At 35.9% G+C, this 27,391-nt stretch overlaps 1 protein-coding gene across 2 annotated transcripts in view; it reads left to right on the forward strand.

The window, feature by feature from the left end:
- The window catches only part of AP3B1 (adaptor related protein complex 3 subunit beta 1), a 161,013-nt gene that overhangs the window by 102,816 nt on the left and 30,806 nt on the right, over nt 1–27,391 (forward strand). For both annotated transcript variants that reach the window (XM_034073030.1, XM_031042735.2), the window contains exons 21-22: nt 2,996–3,068; nt 3,916–4,022. In XM_034073030.1, coding sequence (XP_033928921.1) covers nt 2,996–3,068; nt 3,916–4,022 — 180 coding nt within the window. The remainder of the gene's footprint in view (nt 1–2,995; nt 3,069–3,915; nt 4,023–27,391) is intronic.

Consider the following 27,391-nt stretch of genomic DNA (forward strand, 5'->3'; position numbering starts at 1 on the left):
ATAAGAAATAAAATTGCACAGCAAAATATGATTTCATCTGCCTTTTCTCTGCAGCTCCATGGCTCATGCTGCGGTGTGAAATTCTCATTTTACACACTTTGCAGGCGGAGTACATGAATTATGCATTGAGCAAGAGAAATCTCCTGCTTCAAGTTCTATATGCATTTACCAGGTTCTATCTCTATTACCAAGATGAATTGCAAATGGAGAAATGTTTGATGGAATATAGCTTAACTTCTTTGTTTAGTATTCTGCTTTTCCCATAGTGGGCTCTCACTGTAGGAAACTGTTTGGGTTGTACTGTAGACTTAGTTTTAAGAAAAAAAGATGAAAAAATATGTTCCAAAGAAATGCCAGACATGTCAGAGTCTTTTTATTGTCTTGATTTAGAATGCAGAGCCTTTTTCATTCAATAGAAATATCTGTTGGTAGTGTTTGTTGCAGTCATTGGCTACCCGTTATTCCTAGAAAGCCAGTCAATTTTCTTTTCTTGGAAGAAGTGAATTAAAAATAATCCTGTTTGTAATAGGCAAGACTCCCGTAAATAGATTTCTTTGGTGTTTTGTACAGAATTGAACACAATGTATATACCCCCATATATTTAGAAATACAGATATAAATATGAAAATATTTATTCTTATGTGTGTGTGTAGCATGCATACACATATAAGTAGCTGAGTATTTATTTAAGCTTGACACACTTGACTGAAGGAAGTAGAAAATAAGGTGTGATCATACTTTAACATTAGCTTTATCTTAATTTAGTTAGCTTGCAATTTTATATTTTCCAGATGGTGTGGTTTTTTGGGTTGTGGCTGGTTTGTTGGTTTTTTGTTTTTTTTTTTTTTTTTGTTACAGTAAACTGATGTATGTAAGTACAGTATTCTGATAGTGTGCAGTGAAAGGTTTTCTTAACATGTATTACCTTGGTGTAATGATTCTGTACTTGTCCCTTATCTTAGAACTATTTTATTTTGTTTTGAAGTATAACAAATAAATTCTCTTGAAGGATTTTTCCCCATTTTAAAAGATGAATTATGTAGTATATCAGAAATACATTTTCTATATCAAGCTTTGTAACAACTAACTTAATAACTACAATATAATGGCAAAATAAATAACAGAAAAAAACAAACTGAAGCATTCTATTGGTGTTATTTGTGACATAGAATATCCCATCTTATTTGTCTACAGTAAACAGGTTAACAGTAAGAGGATTTCTTGGCTCTGAGTCCTAATTTTTTTCAACATCTTGACCTAGCAATGCTGCCATTTTCAGAACTGAAGCATGTTCAAAATTCTCATCTTTGTGCTATAGTCTCTCATGTGGTTGAACCACTTTTTACAGACTTTAATTGGCTGTATATTAAAAGGGATTGGAGAAATCCCATATCCCATCTGGAATACAGCAAATATAGAATTCTGGCTAAAAACAACCTTTGAACCTTAGTTATGGTTGGAGGTAGAACTATATTTTAAGGATAAGTGGGGATAAAAAATGAAAGAGTTCAGAAATTGAGTGAATATATTTGCATTTTCTTTAACAGTGTTCTCTTTTAGTATGTTCTGGTGTCTGGAGAGTTTGTAGTTTAGCAAAAAACTTGTGATACATAGTGTGTTGTAAAAGCACTGCAGGTAATAGCCTAACTCCTGATTAGTTAAAATTTAAGCTAAACATTCACCAAATGGTGCTATAGAAAGGTGTGGAGTTCATGAAAACAGTTGTCATGAAATCTTTTTGCTGGCACTTCATAGACATGAGTAATTCAACTAGAATATGTAGCTTATGAAGTATACTATTCATCCTTATTGCAAAGATTTATTAAAAAAAATAGCCTAAAGAAGCTGAATGACTTGCCAGTGATCACACTGAAAGAGAAAAATGACATCTGGTAGTTGTGACCAGAATGAAACTTGAGGTTCTGCAGCAGAATCACTCACTAATTCTGGACAAGGCATATAAGGAATGGAATACCATTAGCACCATTTTAAATATATTTTGTAATATTTCTTTTGTCCGGAAGAGTTCTGTCTTTCAGATAAATAAGCAATAGTAGAACACTCAGTATTCATAACAATAATGATCATTTAAGTATGTTGATTTAAACATTATTTTTTAAGTAGTGTCTTCCATTCTTCTCTGTTCACAAATTCTTCTCCCAGAATATCTAAAGGACATCTGTAATGATCACATAAGTGACTACTGTCTATTTGAGCCATGGTTTTATTGGAAGAAAATGATGAACAATGGGAGTCCATATTGAGTTGTGACATGCTAAATTCTGTCCTGAATCATCACTGTCTAGATGTGTTCTGTATGCATGATGAATACTCGCTCTGATTAGATTTGTTTTGGATTGCTTATTAGCTGAATTGAAACAAATTTTATTGAAATATTATTTGCCAAGTCACTGAGATTGCTCTTCTTACTGCTCTACTGCTGATTCTTATTATTATTAGAACTTGATCCTAAGGCTTAAAATAGAAACTTTTTTTGGAGACAAAAATCAATGTTTATTAATTTTCCAGCAATTAAGTAAAAACCCAGTAGATGATCGGACAAGATTCCATACTCATAGATAAAAGCAAATAACACAAATTTCTTACTGAATGGACTTTTTCCTGTTTTTCAGATGGAAACAGAAATGTTAGCACCCAAGTCTTAAAAAAAAAAAAAAATGCTTCTATCTCTGTTTTAGTAGTCTTAAATAAAATGTCAAATCTGTCACCAAAAGTTTTCTTTGAGTAATGACTATTACTAATATTGAGTGAAAAAACAGGTTTTAAAGGAGTAAATGTAAGTCAGATGTGGTGTTTATGCTTTTTACAGCATAACTGTACAAAGAAATCTTTCTTACTTAATGAATTCTCTGAATACTGGGCTCTGAAAATGAGTAAATTTTTCTTTTACAGCAGAGAAAATTCAATTTGCTTCATGAAAATATTAAAATTGTTTGGGCTTTGTAAAGGATTAAATATTTATGTATTTTAACAGAAAGAAGAAAAACCAGTGCAAGATAAAAAAACTGCAAATAAACAAGATGTGTTTCTCTTAGATTTAGATGATTGTAAGTATCTTAATTAAAGGCTAACTTTTCCCATGACATAAATACAATTCTGTTAATTCAGTGAATTTTAAATGTGTGAAATGCTGCTTCTGTTCATCTGTCATACCAGCTTCTCGACAAAAAAAAAGAAAGCTTAGACTATCAACTTGTTTTGAAGCACAATTATTACAAAAGGTGATTCTGTTTGTTTGGTTTGGACCTGAGAAATGGTTTCAAAATTTAGAGTATATAGATATAAAAAATTTATTTTAAAAATTGTTGTATGTTTGGACTTGTTCTTTGTTAAAGTGAGCTTATTTTCTCAGGTGCCAGTGGATGTTACTTGCACAACATCTCTGCAACCCATGAACCATTGTGGTACTACAATAAGATGCTAAAAATCACAGTTTTGAAGAACAGAGTAAAATACAATCTTGGAAGGGTAGGGTAGAGCTGGCACTGGTTTTTCGCTGTGCTCTGTAGTGCCATTCTTCATGTTTGCTTCTGTGGGTGCAATACATGTTAGAATTGCATTAATGTGTACTTTGCACATAACTTGTAAATGAAAATGTGCTGCATAGTATGGGTTAGGCTCATGGATGAAATAGAGGAAAAAAATCGGAAAGGAGGCCAAAATTCTTTTAATGTAAATAACACATCTATGCATCCGTTTTATTTATATTTTCATTGTTTGAGTGTTGGTGCTATATGTCTGGAAAAATAATCTGCTATTAAGAAACACGTGTACAAGGATAAAATAATTATGTCAAGACTTAGAACCTTTTTACACTAAATAAAAGTAGCTCATTGTCATTTCAAGTATTGTAATTTTTATAAAGTTAAATATCAATTGCCTTCTTATTTCTAGTCTGTCCTGTGACAACTCCTGTGGCAGTTCCTACCGCAGCTGTTTTGTCCCCAAGTTTAACAGCAGACCTAGAGGGATTAAGTCTGCCAAGTTTATCAATCATTGATGTAAGTAGCCTTTAAAAAATGGGGTGTGTGGATGAATGTGTGAGGGGATCTTAATTTAAGCATTTCACATATTTTTGAAGCCGTCATTAATGATTGGAGTTTAAAATTTTTTTCACCTATAAATATCTTGTATGAAATTCTGCTTTATATGAAAGCATGGCAGCTTTTTTTTGGTCTGTAATAATTATATTCTGAAATGTGGAAAAAAGTATGAATATTGCTTGTCTGATTTGGATGCCTTCAAGGATTTCTAACTTTCAATCTTACCTTTTTCCTCTTCCTCAGGGAAACTTTAATTCACAGATTAAGTATCCAAACTGTACAACTCTTTCAAATCGTAATAGTTGCTACACTACCAAAATAAACAAGAAAATCACATACATATTAATCCTCAGCCTGTTTGTTTATCATACATGCCGCCAATTATGATGTTTTGCTACTTGGAAGTAATTTTTCATGAGTATACGAAGCATAGTCCCTCGGTGCAAATAAAAAGGGTATAGATTTACAATCAGTGGTGTATCAGTATGTGTCATGATTCATTCTGTTAGTGCTTTCTGCTTTGTAGCACTTTCCATTAGGGAATCTCAAAACTGTAGGTGTAATTAAGGTTAGCAAAGTCATGGAGGTAGAGGGCATTCCTTTGTTGGGGGAAATGATAGACTACATTGTTTTTTGGTTAGGTTTTTTTTAGTCATTTTCTGTTTCCAGTTTAAGTTTGCAATTTAATAAGGAATTGCAGAGGTATAACATAGCATACTTATCCTTGTGAAAGTGGATGGGAGTGACCAAAACAAAAATACCAGTGACATAGGCATTTTTTAGTCTAGCCTTGTTTCTAATGAGGCTGGTATATAGAACCTACACTGCAACTTTAATAATTGTTGGTAAGGTGTTTTGTGCTGGCTTTTGGAGAAGTACTTTTTCAGAATTAAATACGTCTTACATAAATGAAAAGCACAATTAATTTGACTTCAGAAATAAAGATCTTAGCTGATGATTCAGTTTTCCATTTATAGGCTTTTAAAGTCGGTTTTGAAAAGGTAGACTTTTAGGATTATTTGTTGGGTATTAACCTTATCTAAGAAAATTGTGATGCAGTTTAAATTTGAAGCAGAGCAGTAACAGTGGACATGCAGTCACTTTGCCTGGTGCATAGTGGTTCACGTGTCACACAGTCTGAAAGTGCCAGAAATACTATTCCATGTTACTTTGCAGTGCAATATGCAGCATTAGGTGGCAAGCCTTTGTTTAACTACAAGTGCATTGTTATTCCTGTGATTGCAATCCCACAGTTGCTTCTTTGTCATCCTTTATGGCTTTGATAGTTCAAAACACAGGCAGTCATCTGTTTTCTTGTCACAGGGTTAGTTTAAGAATAACTCTGGTGTCTTTGCTTTACTTCAGAATCACCATCTTTGAGGATAAGGTAAAGATAGCAATTGGTAATGTTGGATGCTTGAGAACACCACCTGTTTGCCAGTGTCTTTAGTCCTTTCATCATTGACAGTGTATGAACAAGTTCCTTTCCCACATCCATGCTTGTTTTCCTCATGATTGCAACTATTCATTTGCTAAATTGTTTCTTTGTGTTCTTAAGAAGGTAGCTACAATAAAATGGAGGTGTTAGATAGAAAGAGCTAGAAGGTGTACGATAAACAGTGGACAAGCTCTGCATGGAAGGGTTGATTCTTCAAAATGCCTCTCTCAGTACTGCTGAGTTCCTGGTAAAACATGTAACTAGCTGGAACATTTCCTCATACTCCTTGCCCTGCTCACAGCCCAGAACACATAAGAACTAATTGTTGCTGCCTGGATGGCATTACATGTTTTGGGCTGTATTTTGTTTTCAGATCTAAGCTCAACTTTCGCTGCCATTGATAATAATTGTAGATGTACATGAGGTCTTTTGCTTAGTTTTGTGCACCAGGAAGCAACAAATACTAAATGCTAAGGTTAAAAACTGGGTTTTTTTCTATTATTCTTTCTGTTAATATCCATGTAGTGTAAAAAGTCATGTGCAAGTAGATAAATAACTATTGTCACATATCGTTCAGCTCCATCCGATAATTTTTTAAAATGAAAATATAAAAAGAGCTTGTAGGACTTTATGGGGGAATATCTGTCTTAAAATAGTACTTGGAATTTAATCAGTGATGACTAATTCTAAAAATAAGGAGGATAGTTGTCATACTTCAGAAAACTTTTTCTTCCTTCAATGGGAGAGAAAATGAATTTAACTGTAGGGCACATGCCAAACTAACAGTGAGAAATTAATTTATTACTAGGCAATGGAGAGCATAGAGTAAAAATAGATAAGTACAGTATATGACCCTAATATCAAAGAAATGTAGCAGCCACTTATCTTGGAATATGTCAGGCAGTCTGTTATTTAAATCGTTCAGGACTGTAATTGGATACAGGTTTTGGAAAACTTAAAACTCCAAATTCATAGCAGCTGAACATTACAGAAAGCATAAATACAAGAATGCTTTACAATAATGGTATGGGTCTCTTTAAACCTACAAAACCTAAATATCCTTGAATAGAAAGTACAGTGCACAACCTGATGCTTTGTCCTGTGGCTAATTTGTTTTTATGATTCATGTTTACATATAGCACATGTTCCCCTCATATAAATGCATACATGCATATTACAGTCTTTTCCAGGAAAAGAAAATTTTCTGATGCCCGTAGTCTGTCTTCAAGTGGTTCAACCAAACGCGGTAGCTGAGGTCACCAGAGGTTTCTATAGGATTTCCAGGATGCACAAGCAAGAAAGTTCAGACCTGAGTGCTTGTGGAAACTCTGCATTTGGAGTTAGTTGAGTTTTAGATGCTTACATTTGCAGGTTTTAAAGATAGTTGAGGATGTGGTGCTGTGAAAAATAGGAGGTGAGAGAAAGCTGCAAGTTGTCAGTGTAAAGCGGTTATCTGAAAACACTGAAAATGGGCGTTGTCTGAAGGGGTTATAAAGTGGGAGAAGAGGGAACTGAAAGCAAAATTCATTAATTGCATAACTACTGGGAGGGTTATAACCAACTGGAGCAAATAATAATTTGAGCAGGTATGCTGAGAGAAGGAAGAAGAGAGCTGTGATATCAGAGAGAAACAGAAAAGGAGAGTGATCATCCCTTCCTACTCATCGCACAGCTGATGAGGAAACTAAACTACCTGTTCTTTTCTCATTAGCTTTTTAGATGGTGAAAATGCACAAGTAATTACTCGCCTAAATGTGAAGAGCCCCGAGTGTGCTGCATATGATAATTAACTAGTAAAAATGACACATACTTTTAAAAATAAAATTAGTGAAAAGGAAATACTGCTTTGGTAGCAAGAAGCTCGGTATGATTCACGGTGTTAGTGCAAAGAATTGACGGCTGGATAAGAGCTCTGATGGTAGCTGCAGTTGTATGGGGCAAAAATTGTCTGGAAGTATGGCCTGAGTTGAATAGGATTTGAGGGAAAAAAATTGTTTCCCTTGCACCAACTAGATGATAATTTGGGGAAAAAGCCAAGGGTAAATAAGAGAAGTTTGTGGTAATAGCATGTAAAAGCAAAAGAAGGGAAAACTGCTGTTGCAGTGAGGAGGTATTTATAAGAATATTTGATGCAACAATTGAGTGTTATTTATTATTGTGCATATGGAATTATGGTGTAATTGTAGAAGTGGTACCACCTTGTTTATTACGGTGTTATTCATCATGTTCATTGTATTCTCCTGATAGCGGTTATTACCAGTGATACAGTTTTATTGTTTCCTACTTCTGGCAGTTCCATAGAAACTGTTCCGAAAGTCACGAGTAAATCATCTTGTTTTGTTTCGTGTCTTCGACAGAACTTTTGAGTGTGATCCACTTTGAGAACTTCTTTAGAGTGGTGATACATAAAGCAGAAATAATAGCTTTTGAGAAAAGTAAAGGTCAAGTTGCAGACCTATCAAACCAGGTGATAAATACATTTAATTTCAAATTGAGCACACTTACAGAATTCCCTGAGAAACAGTAAACCTAATCTCCCTCAACATTCAACTAGAGATATTTTCAGTATGGAAAACCTTAAATGGTGTTTTTACCATTTCTAGGTTGTGGGAGTAGCCTTTACAGGAGAAACTTTCCTAACGTTAATGTTGCTTTGTCCATTTAGACTGTTTCTAATTCCACTATAGCAAGTGTTAAAACTGACTCTGAAGTATGTTCTTCTCCTGCATGAAGAATCTCTTCTTAGAAGTACTGGGAACACAAAGATTGTGCAGTGGATTAATATCATGGCTGTAGTCTGGTGTGCAGCTTGCAGGACAAGTTAGCATAAAGTGCAAAACCCTACAGTAGAGAAATGAATAGGAGTTCTTCCAAATAGTCCCTGGTGTATGCTCAATGAGTTTTATTTTTTCAGAACCTTGTTAGCAGTAAGTATTTTATAGCTTAAATACATTTATCATTCGTAGAAGCTCTGGTCTGAGTTCTTATTTCAGGAATGGCTGTATCAGAAGAAGCGTTAATTTGTTAATACCGTGAAAGAGATATAGTACAATTGTTTGCAATAGCAGAGGACTGTGTACTTAACTACCATCGTTTTTTAAATAACTAGTTTCATATTTCTGTCCCTCTTAGGACACTTCTACATTTTTTTACTGAGACAAAAGGTAGTTCTTTTAATTCAGTTTTCAGTATTAGCCACATCTTCTCTCAGATGCTTTTGTGTTAGGATAACACAAGCTTATGATAGCCTTGATATAATTTTATTAATTTTTATAGTTTACTATTTGCCCTCTTGTTTTTCATCTTCCTATAACAAATCTGTCGTTCTTCTGGTGTTTCATCACTGAAGAGCGTTTTCCTATACAATGTTTTTATTATACTTCTTCTCATGCCCTCCTTTTTTATATAAAGATTGAAATTGGGAAGGTTTGCTGGGGAGAGGTGGAGGGGGAAGTGTGCTGCAAAACACTCCATGGGTATCATATCCCTTTACATGCGTGCAACTTGTTTGCTTTTTTGACCACACTTGCATGCTCTGCGTTGTTCTCTGCAGCTTTGTTTCTTCAGATTGTGCTTTTTCATGTGGAACAGTTTGAAGGATTTGCATTGTTTCCATTTTTCCTTACTCTGTGATCTAGAGGATTTGTAACTAGCGTAAGGCTTAGTTGAAACCACATGCTACAGATACCATGTCAGAAGAGTGCCTGGAAAAGTTTGTACCTATGAAGCAAGTGAAAGGGGACAGTCTTGAATTTTAGAGTCAAAAAGCAACTTTATCTTAGCACCAACCAAAATTCAGCTGTACGGCTGATTAGGTGTGACTGATGCTTGTGGGAAGGCAGTGTGGTCCAGTGGATACAGAACTGGATGTTACATATGGAAAATGAATTCTATTTTTGGCTTACTACTTGCTGTGTGATCTGGAGGGAGTAACTTAATCTTTTAGTTTTCCATCTGAAAAATTAGGATAATGATGCTTATTCACCTGGGGAAAGCATTTGGAGATCTACAAATGAATGTAGGTGCTCAGCAGCAGGTATGAACTATTGCCAAGACAGGAGAAGGAATGAAACAAAGACCTCCTGCATGCTTAATATCATTTCTGTGTGTTTATGTTTACTGTAGAAGAGGGTGTTCTTAAATTGCTAACATAGTATATGTGTTGCATCAAAAATTTGGAAGTTACAATGTCCTTTCAGAAGCTGCTTCAACATACTTTTAAAAAATTATACCCTGAAAAAATTAAAACCTGCTATGACAGTATTTTTAAAAGTGTCATTTCACCTTTATTCTTTAATTAGGAATTAATTTATCAATATTTGCAATATGTATATCAACCTTAAAAATACCCATCTTATGTTTAATAAAAGCATTAATACTTAACAAGCACTACAGTTAAGAATTAAGAACCTTCAACTTCTTTTAAATAAATTAGAGAATTTAATTTGGAAGTTCAAACATAATCTTTCTTCTGAGTCGGAAGCAAGTGTGATACAAGGCACTGGACCAACTAATGCTATGCCCACTCTGAGAGATATATTATTATGGGGGTTCCCTCCCTATGGCAGGGGGTTCCCTGCCCATGCCAGAGGGGTTGGAACTAGGTGATCATAAGCTTCTTTCAGACCCTAACTATTCTATTATTCTATGATTAATATGTATAATCTTGTTTATTTAGTTGATTACTGTGTGGTTTAGTACTAAATATTCTCCAGATTGGGTCTTTTATTTATGCTTTTATATGTAATGTCTACATTATGTAATTTATATTTATGTTATAAACTATATACTACGTATAATTAGTTAGCAACTTGTATATTAATTGTATTCTGAGTAATTTGGGGCTTTGATTAACAGTAATGTTTTTGATTCAATGCTGTTTTGCTGTTTTATAATCTTGGGAGTGAAAAAGATTAAACCAGTATTCAAATACTGTATTTTAAAATAAAAGTGCTAAAGTTGCAAAGTAAATTGCAATTACAATATTAAAGTCCAGTCTATAAAATAGAAATTAAAGGGGATGGAGGTGTTGCAAAGAAAGAAACTGCTTAAGATAACTTACTGTGGGGAGACCGTTGATCTTTTTTTGCCTTCTCTTGAAAGTCAGTACTGTCCTTAAAACTGATCCAACTTTTTTGAGAATTCAGTGCTTAGATCTATGAGAGAATTTAAAGTAATGCTGTTTTTTCTTTCCAACATGAAAAAATTTTGCTCCTTAAAACAGGCCTGCTGTAAATAGAGTTGGTGTTAGGTATTTAAAAGCAAGCATGGTAATGCATGATGGTGATTCCAAAAGTTAACTATCTTTAACATTCTTTAACTATGTAGTGTGGTAATGTGTGTAAAACAGGGTGTGTCTGTATGTATGTTATGCTGTGTAACTCAGATGAGAGGGAGGGGTAACGTCAGTTCCAATTTTGTTTTATTTTGTCAATAAAACCTAGCTCTTAAAAATTTCAGCCACATCTTTCTAAGGTAACATTTACCTCCTCACATCTTTAGCATCTATCAGACATGACATGGGACATATTCATTGACCCTAAAAATTTTCATCAGTCTCATGCACTGGAAGGGGGCAGCCCCAGCCAGACAAGAGGCTCATTTCAATTTTAACGGCTGTAATTAAAGGTTAATTTACTGAGTCAGGATTAACGAGGAAAGTACAAATGATGGGCAAGCAGCTGCCTTTATTATACAGGATTAGAACAATGCAATTACAATAAGAATTAGAAAAAATCAACTTCCTGAAAAGGTTCTGTAATGAATGAACTGCATTTCTCTGTCCTTAATTGTGTTACTTAAACATAAAGACTCTTTACAGCACAGTTTTGGGAGGGGCTTTTTTTGTTGTTGTTGTAGTAACCCTTGATCAGTAGTGTGTCTACTAAGATAGTATGCCAACTACAACGACAGCAGCTGTTATACTGACAAATATTGTGGTATCCTGAAAACCTGCAGGCTTACTTTTTATTATAGCTATATGTGCTTGCCACATAGATGACTGCTTCAAACTTGTGATTAAAAGTTTATTTCTGTTACTCTTTTGCAGGTGCTTATTTTAGCCAGTTTCTTGAAATAACCTAAAAATTACTTTTAATTTTTAGAAAACACTGATGTAAAAGTTTCTGTTTACATTATCCCACTCATTTTATGTTATATTCTTAATATTTGAAAATAATCTTAGTTTATATATCAATGTATATCAGATACACTCTGACTTTAACATCCTGTTGTAACTATGTGTGTGCTGCAGTTGCATTAATTTGTATAATTTAAACATTGGTGTGATTAATGTGCTCACACAGCTCTGTCTTGTGCAGTGCCAAGTACATGGATAGTACATGTATAAATGTAAAAAGAATACAATCAGATTAAGTTCTGATCACCTGTTCTTAAGAGCTTCCTTTAAAAATTCTAACTTGTAAGTAAACATATCTAATAGAAACAGCTTTGTAACAAATGGACACCAGGTAACACTCTAAATTGAAGCATTAGACTACTGTAATTTTCTTAACTTTGAAGTAGTGAATAATTGTGACAAGTCTTCAAATAATCTCTATGCAAATAAGTAGTGTGGAATTTCTCTGACACTCCTGTTCTTAATTGCTAGTTTTAAAGTCCATGCACTTCTCTATTCTAACATAAAGAATCTATTACTTCTATAATAGTCTGTTTACAAATTTCTACATTTATTGCTTATCTAAAACTTCAGAAGTATATGCAGACATATGTGCTTGAATTTTCAAAGCATGATATTTCACAAAGGCAATCAGGAGAGTACCCCGCAAGCTGAGATTCCATGAAGGAACTATGTATTTTTATCAGTTGTTTTATTGTTGTGCTGAAGTATCATCCGCGTGGTGGTATACAGCTGATCATTGGTACTTTAAAATTCCAGCAAAATTTCCTTGGAAATTAATATTAATGTGGAAATATTTGAAATTGATGTGGTTTATGTAATACATGCTATAAGCACGGTACCACTGGATAATAAATAGTAATATCAGTGTTGTTTTGCTTTATAAAACTTACGTGTTGAAGAATGTTGTGCATCTATACTAAAGGTAAAAAGTATAGTATAACACTGGTATTTAGATTATTCTGGGTATTGTTTGGCTAAAAATCTGGGCCAGCATGTGTTTCTAACAATATTTTGACATTAAAAGCTCCAAGAAAGCTCTTTTTTCGTGAGGGCAGTTGATAACTTTTCATTCATAATTAGCTCATAGAGAACCGAGAGACATTTCAGGGAAATTGAACTGTCAGTGAGTAGAAACAAGCATTTGACCTCATCACATTGAGTGGGGCCCATCATAATTTGTTCATTTGGTGCCCATCAGCCCAGCCTCATCTCTCATACGGCACCTCGCTGACCTTCCCTCTCCAATTCCACTCAGTTCAGCTTTAATTATGACTCTGCAGACCCGAAGAAATATTGCAGCTTGCTCTCAAAAACCCTGAACTGCCACTCACCAAAAGATTGGTTTTTAACAGGTAATAAATGCCCAAAGGAAATGGTGCTGTGTCCCACACAGAGTAAAGGAGAGGGTTTTTATTATTTTTGAGATTTTCCTGCCTCTTAGTTGTCACTTTCCCAGTGAAAATTTTATTTCATATAGAGACTAGTAGACCAGGTCCACTACTGTAAGAATGGTTTGGGGTTGTCATTTTTAACTGTTTTCTTGGGCTAAAAGAAAGTTGTACCCATAATAGTATTAAAATATCCAGATATTATTTAAAAACGGACGATAATAACTAAGAGGGTGTTGTTTTTAAATTGTTATTGATGTAAAACTCTGAAACTTAGTCTGAAATATGGAAACTTGTTTTCTTCTGTGGGAAGGATTCTCTTATCACTGTTGGCAAATTTTACTGAAATGGTGATCATAATGTGAATGATTTAACTGTGACACCTGCAGAGGAGCTGTGGTTTGCCAGCATACTGGCAAGTATTTATTTAATAGTTTTGCCAAGTAAACTGTTAGAAAGCCCATGATACATGGGAAGAAAATACAAATTGCTACTGATTTTAAATGTGTAGTTCCATCTTCAAAAATGTTCTCACGAATTTCTGAGCAAATAAAAATATTCAAAACTACAGGACTAGAGAGTGTATCCTTGTGGTGAATGTTAAACTGTCAGCAGGATTTTCAGGTCATTTGACAAAAAGGATACAGGTGCAGTAGCTAGCAGTGAAGGTGACTGCTAGTTTCATCAATCACTTTGCCTTTCTTTAAGTTGATACATAATGGACCCCTTCAATCAGCTTCCTTGTTCTTTGTCACTTGTTTAGGAAGAAGAAAAAAGGGTAGAAGGGCTGGACTTTAAAGTCAAGGTTATAAAATGAATTGTTACTTATTTACACAGGGTAAGGAGGATCAGCCAGTGTGAGAAGGGGCTCTTCATAAAATGTCGAGTTTGTCAATGGGTGATAATATGCAGTTTGAAGCTTCGTGCAGACCTTGAACAGTGACAGTAGTTGTCAAAGCAGTTATTCTGAACAAGAATTTAAAATTAAGACATTGCTTAGTGACAGAGACAACGACATGTGCCAGAAAATGTGCTAATCAGCATTCACTTTGTTTTCAGAGGGTCACAGTAAATGATATTATGACAAAGTTTGTTTAACTGCAAAAGCAGAAATAGAATGTGAATTTATACAGCACCTAACGGACTGTCAATAACCATTTTCTTGTGTAATGTCCATTAACTATACGTAACAGTTAAACTTCATGACATCTGTACCCCTAATACATTACCCTTTTTTAGGGTCCAGTAAGAATTACTGTTTTTAAAAAATCTATGCAATAGTTGTTTAACAAGGTGTACTGAAAAAGTAGAATACTGAGTTTCCTGATGTTAATACCTTTTTGCATGTCATCTTCAGCATACCACTTTCAGTCCGTGTTGAGTATTCTGAGGACTGTACATCAGAGCAGGAAGAAAAATTTCAAGCTCTTAGCTAGCAAGTAATAAAAGTATGACTTCATAGTCTCTTCATTCAAAGATTCATGCTACTGTAGCATGTATTTTTTTAGAAGCCTCTTTCCTTCAGCTACATATACAGACTGTGCATGGGGTTTTTGTATGATTATTGTTTTGGGATTTGTATTTTCGTACTGAGGAATGATGCTCAAAACCATAGAAGTCCTTTATAATTTTCAGTTATGTCTTTCTGTATCTTTACCAGCATAATTATTGGCATGTTCTGCTAATCCCGAATGCAGAAACAAATTTATTTGGTTTTTCTTCATTTTAGAATTTATGGAGAATCTGCTAAAAATTCATTGAAGCTCCCCTTCTCCCTCAGAGGGGGATGGCTTATGGTGACTTCTCAAAGCTCTTCCAAGTATATGAATCACTGCTTGTGAATACAGCTTTTTATTTCACATATAAGGATGTTACAGTGGGCATACATTGCATTTGTTCACCTTTTTTCTTGATTGGTCTGTGCTCAACTGAAGCTTCGATTGCACAAAAATCTGAACTTCAGGGGAATATAAAGGAAAGCCTAAAATTTCACTGGGAGACACATTGCTGGTCAGGATCAAAATTTGCTCTATAACAATACCTACATACTATTCCACATATATCTATACTGTTCCACATATATCTAACCATCCTGAGAAGCTGTAAGCCTTGAAATAAAATACTACTTGTTAAGTATAGATGAAAATAGAAGTAAATGCTTTATGATTAACATAATGTCAAAGACAATGAGAGAGCTGGAGCACCTGCCATGAAGACAGGCCAGAGAGTTGGGCTTGTTCAGCCTGGAGAAGAGAAAGGTCTGGTGAGACCTTCTAGCAGCCTTCCAGTACCTAAAGGGGGCCAACAGAAAATCTGGAGAGGGAGTTTTTACAAATGAATGAAGCTGACAGAGCCTAGATTTAAATAGACATTATACTATGAAGGTGGTGAGACACTGGCACAGATTCTCAGAGAAACTGCAACTGCCCCATCCCTGGAAGTATTCAAGGCCAGATTGGACAGGGCTTTGAGCAACCTGGCCTAGTGGAATGTGTCCCTGCCCATGGCAGCGGGGGTTGGGACTTGATGAGGTCTGAGGTCTCTTCCAACCCCAACCATTCTGTAATTTCTGAAACTTGATAATTTTTTAGCTTGGCATATTTGAAAAAGTTAATAACCAAGTCTTGGTTGATGCATGTAAGACTCCATCTTATCACTTTTACTTGAAGAGTCACATGGGATGAAACACCTGATAATAAAATATTACAGTTTTTATCCTAGATTGTTAAGAATAACTTAAAACTTGTTTGTGAAAACAAATATTTTGTCATTGAAAGTAGAAGCTATGCTTTGGGCTAACTTAGGGCATACTGTTCCTGGCACAGTCCAGTTCTCACATGATCTGTGGGCTAGCAGTGCAAAATAAGTTAAAGGCAAGAGCATTGCAGCTGTAAAGGTAACTTAGAGTTTTTAAATTATGTCATTAGAGATATAATGCACTCGAAAAGTTCTTGCTAACTGTTGCAGGAAGGTGGGATATCCTCCATTGCCTGCCTCCGTGTTAAGTTTGTTTTTTTAAAAAAGTTTTAAGTGCTTCACCACTGTTTTCAGTCCTCTTATGCCATAGACTCCTGATATTGGAGAGACAGGTGACTTTTCAAAACATTGTTGAATGATGCTGTGATTAAATATAGTGTCAAAGAGGTGAGACTTAAAAGGCTCACTTTAGTGGCATATTCACTATTTTTGCGTGTTTTTCTTCTAATGACTTGGTGAACAATGCCTAGTTCTGTAGTCTTCCTGAATTAGTTTGGGTTGCTGTGCTGTTGATGAAAGTTCCCATGTTGAACATTTGATCATTTGGATTAGGAAATATTTAGATACTTTTATGGCTGCATACTGTGTCACTTGATGTTTCTAGTCCCTAGCATCTATGTTCTAGATTTAAAGATGCTAGAAAAATTCAGAAAAGTTATATATGTAAGGGCTGTAAACTACATCTTTTAGTTGTATAGTTCAGTTAAGGAGTTCGTGGCTGTAAGGGAAGGTTTGTTGTAAAAACTTTCGTTTGAAACGTTTTCATGAAAAATGTAAAAAATTGTTCTGTTGTTTCCACTGATGAAGCTTTGTAACCCAAGCAACATTAGAACATCTGCTTACTACATAAATCAGAAAATTAAACTATTATTAAATACATCTGTTTATTAAAAAGTAGCTTTTAAATGGCATAAGTTTTGATAAGTGGTCATTGTCACAGTCTTCCTGCTGCAGCAACTGTATAAAGCAGCATGCTTATATTCAGATCTGTGTCTGTACAGTAGTCTTTATTAGAGATATGCATAGGGTGAAGTTTTCTTTGGCAGTATGTTGTGCATGTTGTTGCTCACATAGCTCTGAGCTGTGTATGGATGTGATTGAATGGCGTTCATCTTAGAGAGTCTGAAAAGTCCTAGTAGAGGCTGAATAAGTCATTTGATGGCACGAATTTTGTTTCTGAGTCCAAAAATTTAAAAAAAATGTGCTTTTGAATTTAAACAAAGAAGCTGAAGGTAACTAGTTATAAATAAATCTCTTTGTCTCTTAATAGACTACAAACTCTGTTGGGTGATCAAGTGAAGATTAATGAAAATAGAACACAGAAATGAAGTATTTTAGCAATGGTCTCAGGTTTACTGATTTTCAAAAAGTTATGTAATAGGGATTTTTTTTCAGCTTGAAACATTGTATGTAGTATGAAATAAAACTTGGAGAAAATTGGTACATCAGTATCATGTACTAGGGGTGCATTCCAGTACATACAGATATTCTGCACCTACATTGAGGAAGTGCTAATACAGATGAGATATCCTGACAAAAGCCAAAATGCCTTGTATTTTTCAGCAAAAATATAGTGACCAATATTCAAGTATAGTTGTTTTAAGCTGTCAAAGATGTAATTTACATTTCAGCATTCATAAATATTTGTGCTATATCAAATACAGTGTTTTATAGGCTGAATTCGGCTGGTAGGTAATACTATGTAGTGTTTCAGCTTACCTCATATGCTTATCCTGACAGAAGAGGTACTTTTCTGCGGAAAATTTGAACTTGGTGCTTCTGTTGGCAGAAACCAGTATGCAGGGGTAGTTATAGTATAACCCTAAAGTGTAAAATTATACTTTATAGCCAGTAGGGTTCAATACATTTTAACTTTAGAGGTCTCTAGAATACTGGCTGTTTGCCAAAATCAAACTAATGTATTAGAAACCTTGTATAGGAACTTCTTTGAGTTCATTTAGACTAAATGCCAAAATCCCTCTCAACAGCGTCCACTATTTCAAATTCATAATCAGGACACCAGGTGAGGCAGCCACCTTATTCTAGTTTTGTGATTCAAAAATTACTTCAAGTATTCCTCAGAATTTCAAGTTAGGTGGTCACTGGAAGCATCAAATCACTAAATTGAAGTAAATTATTTGTTAGTATATTGGAAGAATGTCTTTTCCTTAAAACACCTAATTACTATTCCAGAGAAGTTTAAAATAGCATGCTGCTTGATGGAAGACACACGCGCATTAACCACCAGGCTTGTCATCTTTTTACTTCATAGAAGCATACACAGGACAAAATTATAGTAAATCTTGTTTTCCCATGCATAGTTTGAATTCACCAGTTGATTTGGTCACAGTTATTCTAGAAGTTGAAACCTGGATTGGGATACAGTTTGAGCCCTTGAATGTATGTTTTTTTTTCTGAAAATGCAGTTAAGAAAAAATTCTCCCTCCCTATCTGTTTAAGATCTTTTCATAATCCACTGGAGATCCCAGAGTACCTATGGTAAGAATTTGCACTTCTGAATTTATACCAAGGTTTGTGCCCCATAAATATGATACTGAATTCAGCACTTTCCTTCGTGCTTGGGTAAAAACCCTTACTTAATCATGAGACTATTCCCATTTTGTTGCTACTGAAGTTCTTTCTTGTGTGGCTTATAAAAAGATTTTGCTAATATTTTCATAGGATTATTCATGTGATCTGTTATGCTCAGCAGAAGGAGAAGGCAAAGATGCCAAATCTCAAACAAAACCATGTGTTGTTGTCATATAAAAGCCTTAAACTCTATTATACATGCAAAATGCAATCTGTCTCACTGACCCCATGTTACACATAAAACACAAAACAAGTGCACACTCAGGGCTTGATTAATCTGGTGTGGGACTAGTAGATTTTTCTGCTGTTCATGAGCTCCAGGTTAAGGCATAATTCCGGTTCCTTTAGCTTATGTAGTCATTTTTGTGTTCTGAGAGGAATTCTTTTTAATTTTTATTCTGATAGAGAGTAACTGGAAATCTGTTTGGTTATATTTTAAGAGAAACATATTATTAAATATTTTTAATATCTCTAGATTCACAGGTTACCTTGAACATACTGCTGTTTGAAAGGATGATTTTATACCTACTTGAGACCATACAAATACTAGAGTAAAAAAAGGTAGAGAAAAGGATTAATTTTGCCAGCCTAACTGTGGGCAGTATAATAAAAGTGCTCTCTTGTTTGAGATTCATTTCTGTGTGATATAAAGATCTATGTGAGTTATTGGGGGGGGGGGGAAGGCGTTGATTTTTGTTTTCAAGTTTTTAGAGATACAAGTATTATTTTATCAATGTTGAAATTCAGTAAGAATTTTTGGAACTCACTTTCTATTGTCCAGTATTGTCTAAAATGAACACTGGTGTAAAGGTAAGAGTATTGATATGCTGACTTTCAATTAGCCTCATTGACATACTAATCATTTAGGGAATTGTATAGCCTAGAAATTAGTGATGATGCAAAAAAGAAAGGAGTTAGGATGTATTAGAAATTGAAGGACTACCTAGCAGACCTGGCTTTTAGAAGTTTTTTTGTAGATGTAAACCAGTTAAACGTGCTTTTGGTGAAAAGTGATTCTAAAAATTTGCCAGAGTTTGACATTATTTCTTCACATGTCTGTACGTCTAGATAAAATAGTCTGAATTGAATCGTGGTATCATGTTGCTTTTCTAGACTGCAGATGTGAGCTTGCTTCCTTGATTTCCCTGACCCTATCAGAGGGATGTTGTCCTTAGTTTGGCAATCCATACTGGTATAATTTAAGTATGTTCTGATGCTGGGATTTGATACATCCTGATGAAGTGATGCAGAGTGGGATATTGACATTTTTTTCTTACATTCTTTTTTTGCTTTTTGTTGTATTTTTTAATGAACTATGCTTTGGTTTTTAAGAGCTATATAAGGAAGACATTGCCTTGTGACTGTGAGGCAATATGTTACTGATAGTGGAGCAAAAGATCCCGAACAAACAGTTTTCTGAAAGTAGTCATCTTTCCTTTGTTTGCTTAGTTTTCCATCTTTCTACTACTATAGAATTACAGCAAGTTGCTCTCCTAGCTTCAGTTGAAAGATCATGTAAATGTGGTTGGGCTACATGATAGCCCTTCTCCTCTTAGCTGTTGTGGAGTTACTGGAGCATAGCCTTACAGTGAGTGTAAGAGAGGATATAGCTCTCACAGCTCAATAGGTAATTCTTGGATTATGTCATGGTTATTGCCAATAGGAGGGCAGTAGAAGGGATACTTAGATTAAATGATTCAGTCCACTGCTTTAACAGAATGTAAATCAGAGGAATAGAACTATTATTATCATCATTCTTGGAAGCAAATATTTTTTTCCAATAGTACATGTTTCATCCAAACATATACATTTCTGAATCAGGATCAAAAATTAATCTCTGTTTATTATTGCAGCATTATTAAGCTAAGGAACAAACACAAAATAAAAAAGACAACAGACATAATTTTGTGCTCAATGATAATACGTTAGGTGTGTTGCAACCCAAACGATTCTGTGAATCTGTGATACTTCATATAAGAAAGTCTGTCCAGCTCTGTTTTCTGTGGTAGGTTTAATAGACCATATCGTGCTCTTTAAATAATTATAGAAACCAGTTTTTTATATTAACTTGAGCTTAGTTATTAAAAGACTCACTGAGCATGCAAAAAGAAGCATGCTCATTTGCAGAGGATTCAGTGGTTTGTAACTAGTCAGCTGTGTTGTATAAAGAAAGCCAAAACTGCTGTCAGTGATATTAAACTTCCCTTTAGATGGTTAATGAGTAGGGAATTTTTTAAGGCAAAATTCTGATGTTGCCGTCTTCTTCTTGTATAAGAAGTAGTTTAAAAATATTTGAAGCTGCTTTTAGGGTGATGGATCATCTTTCAACACGTGCAGTTAGCCTGGGACACACTCTGACTCACCTGTACAGTGTTCACGGTGATACTGCTATGGAGTCTCTATTCTGACTTTTAATTTGTGGTGCCTTTCAATCAAATTGGGTTGGGAGGACAGTCTATATTTTAAAATCTTTTATTTCTGTTATTCTAAACAGCTGTATAAAAAAAAAAAGTTTTGCAAGTTTAATCTTAATAATCTTCACACAAAAATAGCAGACACGCTATGTCATAAAATAACTATTAGTGACTAGTTTGTATCCTATAAATCTAACTTGAGTTGATAATATGGTCCATTACCAGCTAACTGCACAGAGTATTTTTCATTTTACACTCTTCAGTTACTTTTTAGTGAAGTGTTAAAAAATATGAAGCTTTTCTCCTCTCTAAAATTGCACACTGTCTGTGTGTTATTAGGGAGATAACAGCTCTTATAAATGTTTCAGTAAGCGTTAAGTAGACAGTTATGTGCACTCTCATTCCACGCTTATTTGCTTACTGTAATAAACTGATAAAATATGTGTGGTTTGTCTCTGTGTATCTGCAGGCATCATGAGTCACATAGATTTCCTTTAGAAATAATGTTGTGTCTGCAGAATTGATTGGTTATTTTCATAAACCATCTGAAGGTACACAAATGACTTCTATTATTTAAACATATGCTATGTAAGATTTGTAGGAGATTATCTCCTGGTTACTAGATGCTTCTTGTTCTGTTAACTCTCTGGAGGATTATTTTAACTCCAGAGTGATCTGCAGGTATCAATGGGTTTCTTCAAGTATTGCAATTCTACGCATTAAATATTTTAGAATTAAAACAAAATATTGTGTTTGCCAGGCTGATGTGACTGCTAAATAGACTGCATTATAGTCACACCACCCTTTGCCAGCTCAAAACCCTTGCTAACAAGTAGAGAGCTCGAGAATTTTCATTTTCCAGAGCTAAATTCCTCTGTTCAGCATACATGCCTTTTATTTATTTCTAGTAGTGCCACATTAAATGCAACTGAAAATTCACATTCTATGGAAAGGAAGAAAATTTAAACATAACATCATTATTCTGACTGTCCTTTACCTGTCTGTGGCTCTGTATATTATGATACTGCAAGTAAAAATGAGTGGGCTTATGAGTGAAATTGGGCCTAAAACATGAGCAGTAATGTCAAAAAGGGGCATAGATAAGAATCTAAAAATCACAGGACAGTTTCAGAAAGGTTTGAGTTAGTGAGGAGGTTTTGCTGTAAGTGTATGTGTATGTATCTACATGTTGGACTTCTGACTACTAAATTTTTATGTTTTCGTTCCTATTTATAAAATAATATTAATAAATCCACCTATATGTTAACACAGAGAAGCTGGTATACTTCAAAATACTTGTTTTAACATAAATACATTTCATAAGCTTGTTAATGAAAAATTAATGAACTGTTTTATTACTTTTCTATTACGCATGCCCAACTCAAATTGAGCTAAATATTAAAAGTTGAAGGCTAAGCTTAACTTAAAAATAGGACTTAAAATGCATCTTAAAACTTAAGATTTATTCCTTAACTCAGTGGTTTAAGTAACAGGTGGTAGTGTGATTCTGCTAATACCCTGTTACTGCTTTTGTCTGTATGTATCAATCAGATAGTTATTATTTGAAGTACCCCTTTCTTATTTCCTGGCAGCAAGGTGTTTTTTGAGAGTTTGATCTTGTCAATTATTTCCAGAAATCTAAGCATATTAATCTATTGAAGTTTGGGGTTTGTATTTACAAGATGTTTTGAATTCTGAGGAACTGTGACTGGCCATATATTTTGTACTTTTTCCATTCATTTTACAATGGCCAGAAATCTAGTCACATTTTGTCACAGAATCACAGAATCATTAGGGTTGGAGGGGATCCGACCCCTGGAGATGCATCTCCAGACCCGAAAGCAGGGCCACCTAGAGGAGGTTACACAGTAATGCATCTAGGCAGGTTTTGAATGTCTCCAGAGTAGAAGACTCCACAACGTCCCTGGGCAGCCTGCTCCAGTGTTCTGCCACCCTCAGCATAAAAAAGTTCTCTCTCATAGAATCATAGAATAGTTTAGGTTGGAAGGGACTGCCAGAGGTCATCTAGTTCAGTCCCTCTGCAATGAGCAGGGACAACTTGAACTAGAACAGGTTGCCTAAAACCACCCAGCCTAGTCTTAAATATCTCCAGGGATATCATCATGTCTCTGGGCAACCTGTGCCAGTATTTTACAACACTCATTATACAGAATTTTTTCCTCCCAGTCAACCTGTAACTTTCCTCTTTTAGTTTAAAACCATCACCCCATATCCTACTAAGAAGCCTCTCCCCATCCTGTTTTAGTTTATGGCCATTGCTCCTTGTCCTGTCACTGAAGAGTCTGGCACCATCACCTTTGAGATATTTATATGCATTAGAGAAATTCCCTGTCAGTATTCTCCAGACTAAACTTGTCCAGCTCCCACTCTCTCCTCATAAGAGAGATGCTCCAGACCCTGGATTACCTTTGTGGCCTCCACTGAACCCTTTCCAGTAGCTCTTTGTTTTTCTTGTGCTGAGGAGCCCAGAACTGGACACAGGATTCCAGATGTGGCTTCACCAGGGTCTAGTAGAGGGGGAGGGTCACCTCCCTCAACCTGCTGGCCACACTTCTCCCAGGTTCCTCTCAGCTGAGCTGCATTACAGAAGGTCAGCACCCATCTGTCCTGGTCCTTGGGGTTCTTCCTGCCCAGGTGCAGTGCCTCACACTTGCAGTTGTTGAACTTCATTAGGTTTCTCTCTGCCCAATTCTCCAGCTCATCAAGGTCCTGCTGAATGGCAGCACAGTCTCCAAGTGCATCAGCTGCTGCTCTCAGCTTTGTATCATCAGCAAAAAAAAAAAAAATCCAGGACATTGATAAACAGGTTGAATAAGACTGGATCCAATATTGATCCCTGGGGAACACCACTGACTACAGGCCTCCAACTGGATTGACCAAGCAAGTTTTCCCCTTGGTGAACCCATGCTGACTACTCCTGAAGGCCTTCTTTTCTTCTGCATGCTAGGTGATGACCTCCAGAATTACCTTTTCCACCACCTTTCCTGCGATGGACATGAAGATGACTGGACGGTATCTTCCCAAGCCCTCCTTCTTGCCCCTTTTGTAGATGAGAATGACATTAGCCTTCCTCCAGTCATTGGGCACCTCTTCAGTTCTCCATGATTTTTCAAAGATGATGAAGAATAGCAAAGCGACATCTGCCAGCTCCCTCAGAAACATGGGTGCATCCCATCAGGGCCCATAGATTTATGGGTGTTAAGTCTGTCTAGACAATCTCTAACCCAACCCTCTGTGACCAGGGAGAAGTCTTCCTTTCTCCAGCTTTCTCCTCCTGCCTCTGAGATCTGAGACTCCTCAGAGCCATCCTCAGTAGTAAAGAATGAGGCAAAGAAGGCATTCAGTAATTCTGCCTTTGCTGTGTCTTCTGTTACCAGTACACCCATCTGATTCAACAGCAGCCGCACATTTTCCCTAGTCCTCCTTTTGCTGCTAATACACTTGCAGAAGCCCTTCTTGTTGTCCTTAATTGTTCTTTGCCAGACTCAACTGCAAATGGGCCTTGGCCTTCTTTGTCGCACACCCTTTACAATGTTCCTATAGTCCTCCCACTTGGTCTCTCTTTTTCCACATCCCATAAATTTCTTTCTTGTGTTTAAGATTTACTAGGAGCTCCCTGCGCATCCATACAGGTCTCCTGCCCCCTTTGCCTGATTTCTTCATCATGGGGATACACTGGTCTTAAGCCTGGAGTAAGTGGTGCTTAAATATTGACCAGCTCTCTTGGATTCCCTTGTTTTCTAGAGCCCTATCGATCAGATTCCTCTGAGTAGGTCTTTTGAAGAGGCCAGAATCAACTCTCTGGAAGTTTAGGGTTCTAGTCCTGCTTACTACTTTGCCTCCACCAGTTCAGGGACGTAATCAAATAACCAGGTTCTCAAGAAGGGGTGTGGAAGGATTCACCTTAACCATAAAACCCTCAGTGTGGTTAGCCCTTTGATCCTCCTTTTGAGAGATGGTCAGGAGACATTTGTCACTGTACTGGTTAGTATGACCTACTCCCCAGCAGGAAGCAATGTCATGAGCATTGCCACTTTGGACCCCACCATTCAACTCTTGTCACAAAAGTCATTACTTTATAATTTAAAGATAAACTACATAAAAGTAACTCTAATCTTATCATATATTTATGTCAGTATAATGACACAGGAGTAAAAAGATACCTACCTGGTCATTACTGGTCTTGTAAAATACATTGAACTATGTTCTTGAACAAAAGAGTTAGATAAGTTCGTGCTTATCAGGGACTAGTAATTAGACTGAAAAAAAAATTACTCTGTGTAGAATTATGGTGCCTGTATTCTTCAAGTGGTATTGCTACTACCATTTAAAGAGGGACAGGAATTTAAGTGTTTGACTATGTGTTCTGTTGTAGACAGCTGTATTTTCTTTTGATCATACGGGAAAATAAAAAATGTTCCTGAGATCTTTTAGAGGTAAGGAAATGAGAACTTCACCAGTTTACTTTAAAAGTAGTAATAAATTGCACAGATTCAGAGTTGGGGTTTTAGAGTTTCCTCAGTTCAGACATATTCTAAAATTACCTTTGGTCTTCACATTAAAAGTTACTGGTAGATCATAGAATCATAGAATGTTAAGGCTGGGAAGGAACTTAAGGTCTTCTAGTTCCAGCCCCCCTGCCAGGGACAGGGACACCTCATACTAGACCATGTCAGCCAAGGCCCTGTCCTACCCGGGCTTGAACACTGACAGGGATGGAGCATTTACCACTTCCTTGAGCAGCCGGTGTTGTTGAACTTTATGAGGCTGGCATTGGCCACCTCTCAAGCATGTCAGTGTCCCTCTGGATGACATCCCTTCCCTCCAGTGTGTCAGCTGCACCACACAGCTTAGTATTGTCAGCAAACTTGCTGAGGGTGCACCAATCCCACTGCTCATGTTGCTGACAAAGATGTTGAACAGAATCGGTCCCACCACTGGCCCTGAAGGACACCATTCATTACTGGTCTTCATTTGGACTTTGAGCCATTGACTGAGATCATTAGTTTGTTTATGAAGAAAACTGATACCAGAGGTTAGAGAAAGAAACATCAGGTAAAAAGTTGAAAGTGAAATCTATGTAGAAGTTTTCTCCAGAGTTTTTTGCTCAGTAACATCCTGTATGTGTTCTAATTACAGTCACACGTTGGTTGAGTTTTGAGGGGATGGAAAGACTTTCTGCCTTTTCTCCTTCATTTTTTGTTCTTCATTCGGTGTATGTGTGGAACTTAATGTACCTTCCAAAGCCCCCTCTGAATACACTCTCAGTTCCTCATGTTTTCTTCAGCTTTCACCAGTGTTATGCTCACATTTCTAAACATTTAATAGTTCATCTTTACAGATACTCATTTGATGGATATTACTAACCTGGCTTTCCAGTTCAGAAACAGGTGCTCAGAGATGATCAAATTTGTTATGTGCTAACTTCTGAAGTTTTTCAACAGGATTCTTTACAGCCTAATGTTGTTCAGACGCTCTTCCATTTCTGTAACACCATATGCCTTTAAATCCCAGCTCTTACCAGCTTCTCATATTACTGAAAGTGTTCCCTAGGTTTTCAGATCAGCCCCTCCATGTATAATGTGGTAGTCAGGACAATGTAGCAACCTTTAAGATTTCTGTAGAGAAGGCGAGATAAAAGCCCATTCTCCTTGCTTAGCTGCTTGAAGTCTTGATCATCCTGCTATTTGCAATTGTCTCTTCCACTTGGTTACACAGTCAGAGCTATCGGTAGGGCAAGAGAAGATGAATGCTCATCAGTGAAAACAGATACACAGTAAAGTTTAGTAGCTCATAGTGCATTGACCAGACAAATGAGATTTTCATGCTGAGCGTTCAGCTTTTTCAGCGTTTGTGTTCTGTTTGTGTGGTATCACTGTGCCTGTTAATTTCCTAGCCTTTACTTAAAACTTGTTTAAAGAATCCAGAATCACTTTTTTGCAGCTTTGAACCCATGACTACTAGTTCCTTTGCAGCAGTATCTTCCAGAAATTTATTTGCACACTGTCTTTTATTCATGCTACTTCTTCAGGATAGAGTGGAGCCAAATATCCTTCTGGCAGCAAGGATGTTTTAAAAATGGCAACATCATTCTGCTCTGTGTAATTGTGGGTTTAGTACTTGCCTGATGTAATTGTTAGGCCACATTTTTTGATGATTTTAACAAGAGAAGATGAAAATTTCTCACTCTACTTTCACTGCACAGCATGGGCTTGGGGTCACCATTGAGGTCTGATGCATGGAATTGAATGAGACTTTGTGTTGGCTCAACATAATTATTTTAACTCCAACTCTGAAAAAAAAATTATAATAGATAGCAGTAGAGTTAAAATACTGAAAACAGATGTATAATGGAAAGTGAGGCAAATAAAGCTTCTGTTTCTCAGCACCAGAAATGTTATTTTTAGATTCTGTTATCTGACACTGAAATTTGTTTGTGAATTTGATTATGTCCTTACATGTTTATAGTTCACTAAAGTTACGTCTAGAAAGCAGGTGCTCTAGCTGAGTGAAAAGTGCAATATTTAATTGTCATTTTATCTGTTCTTCCCTTACAACATTCACCAACCCTCGTT

This window comes from Melopsittacus undulatus, chromosome Z, assembly GCF_012275295.1.
Source record: "Melopsittacus undulatus isolate bMelUnd1 chromosome Z, bMelUnd1.mat.Z, whole genome shotgun sequence".
Taxonomy (NCBI): Eukaryota; Metazoa; Chordata; class Aves; order Psittaciformes; family Psittaculidae; genus Melopsittacus; species Melopsittacus undulatus.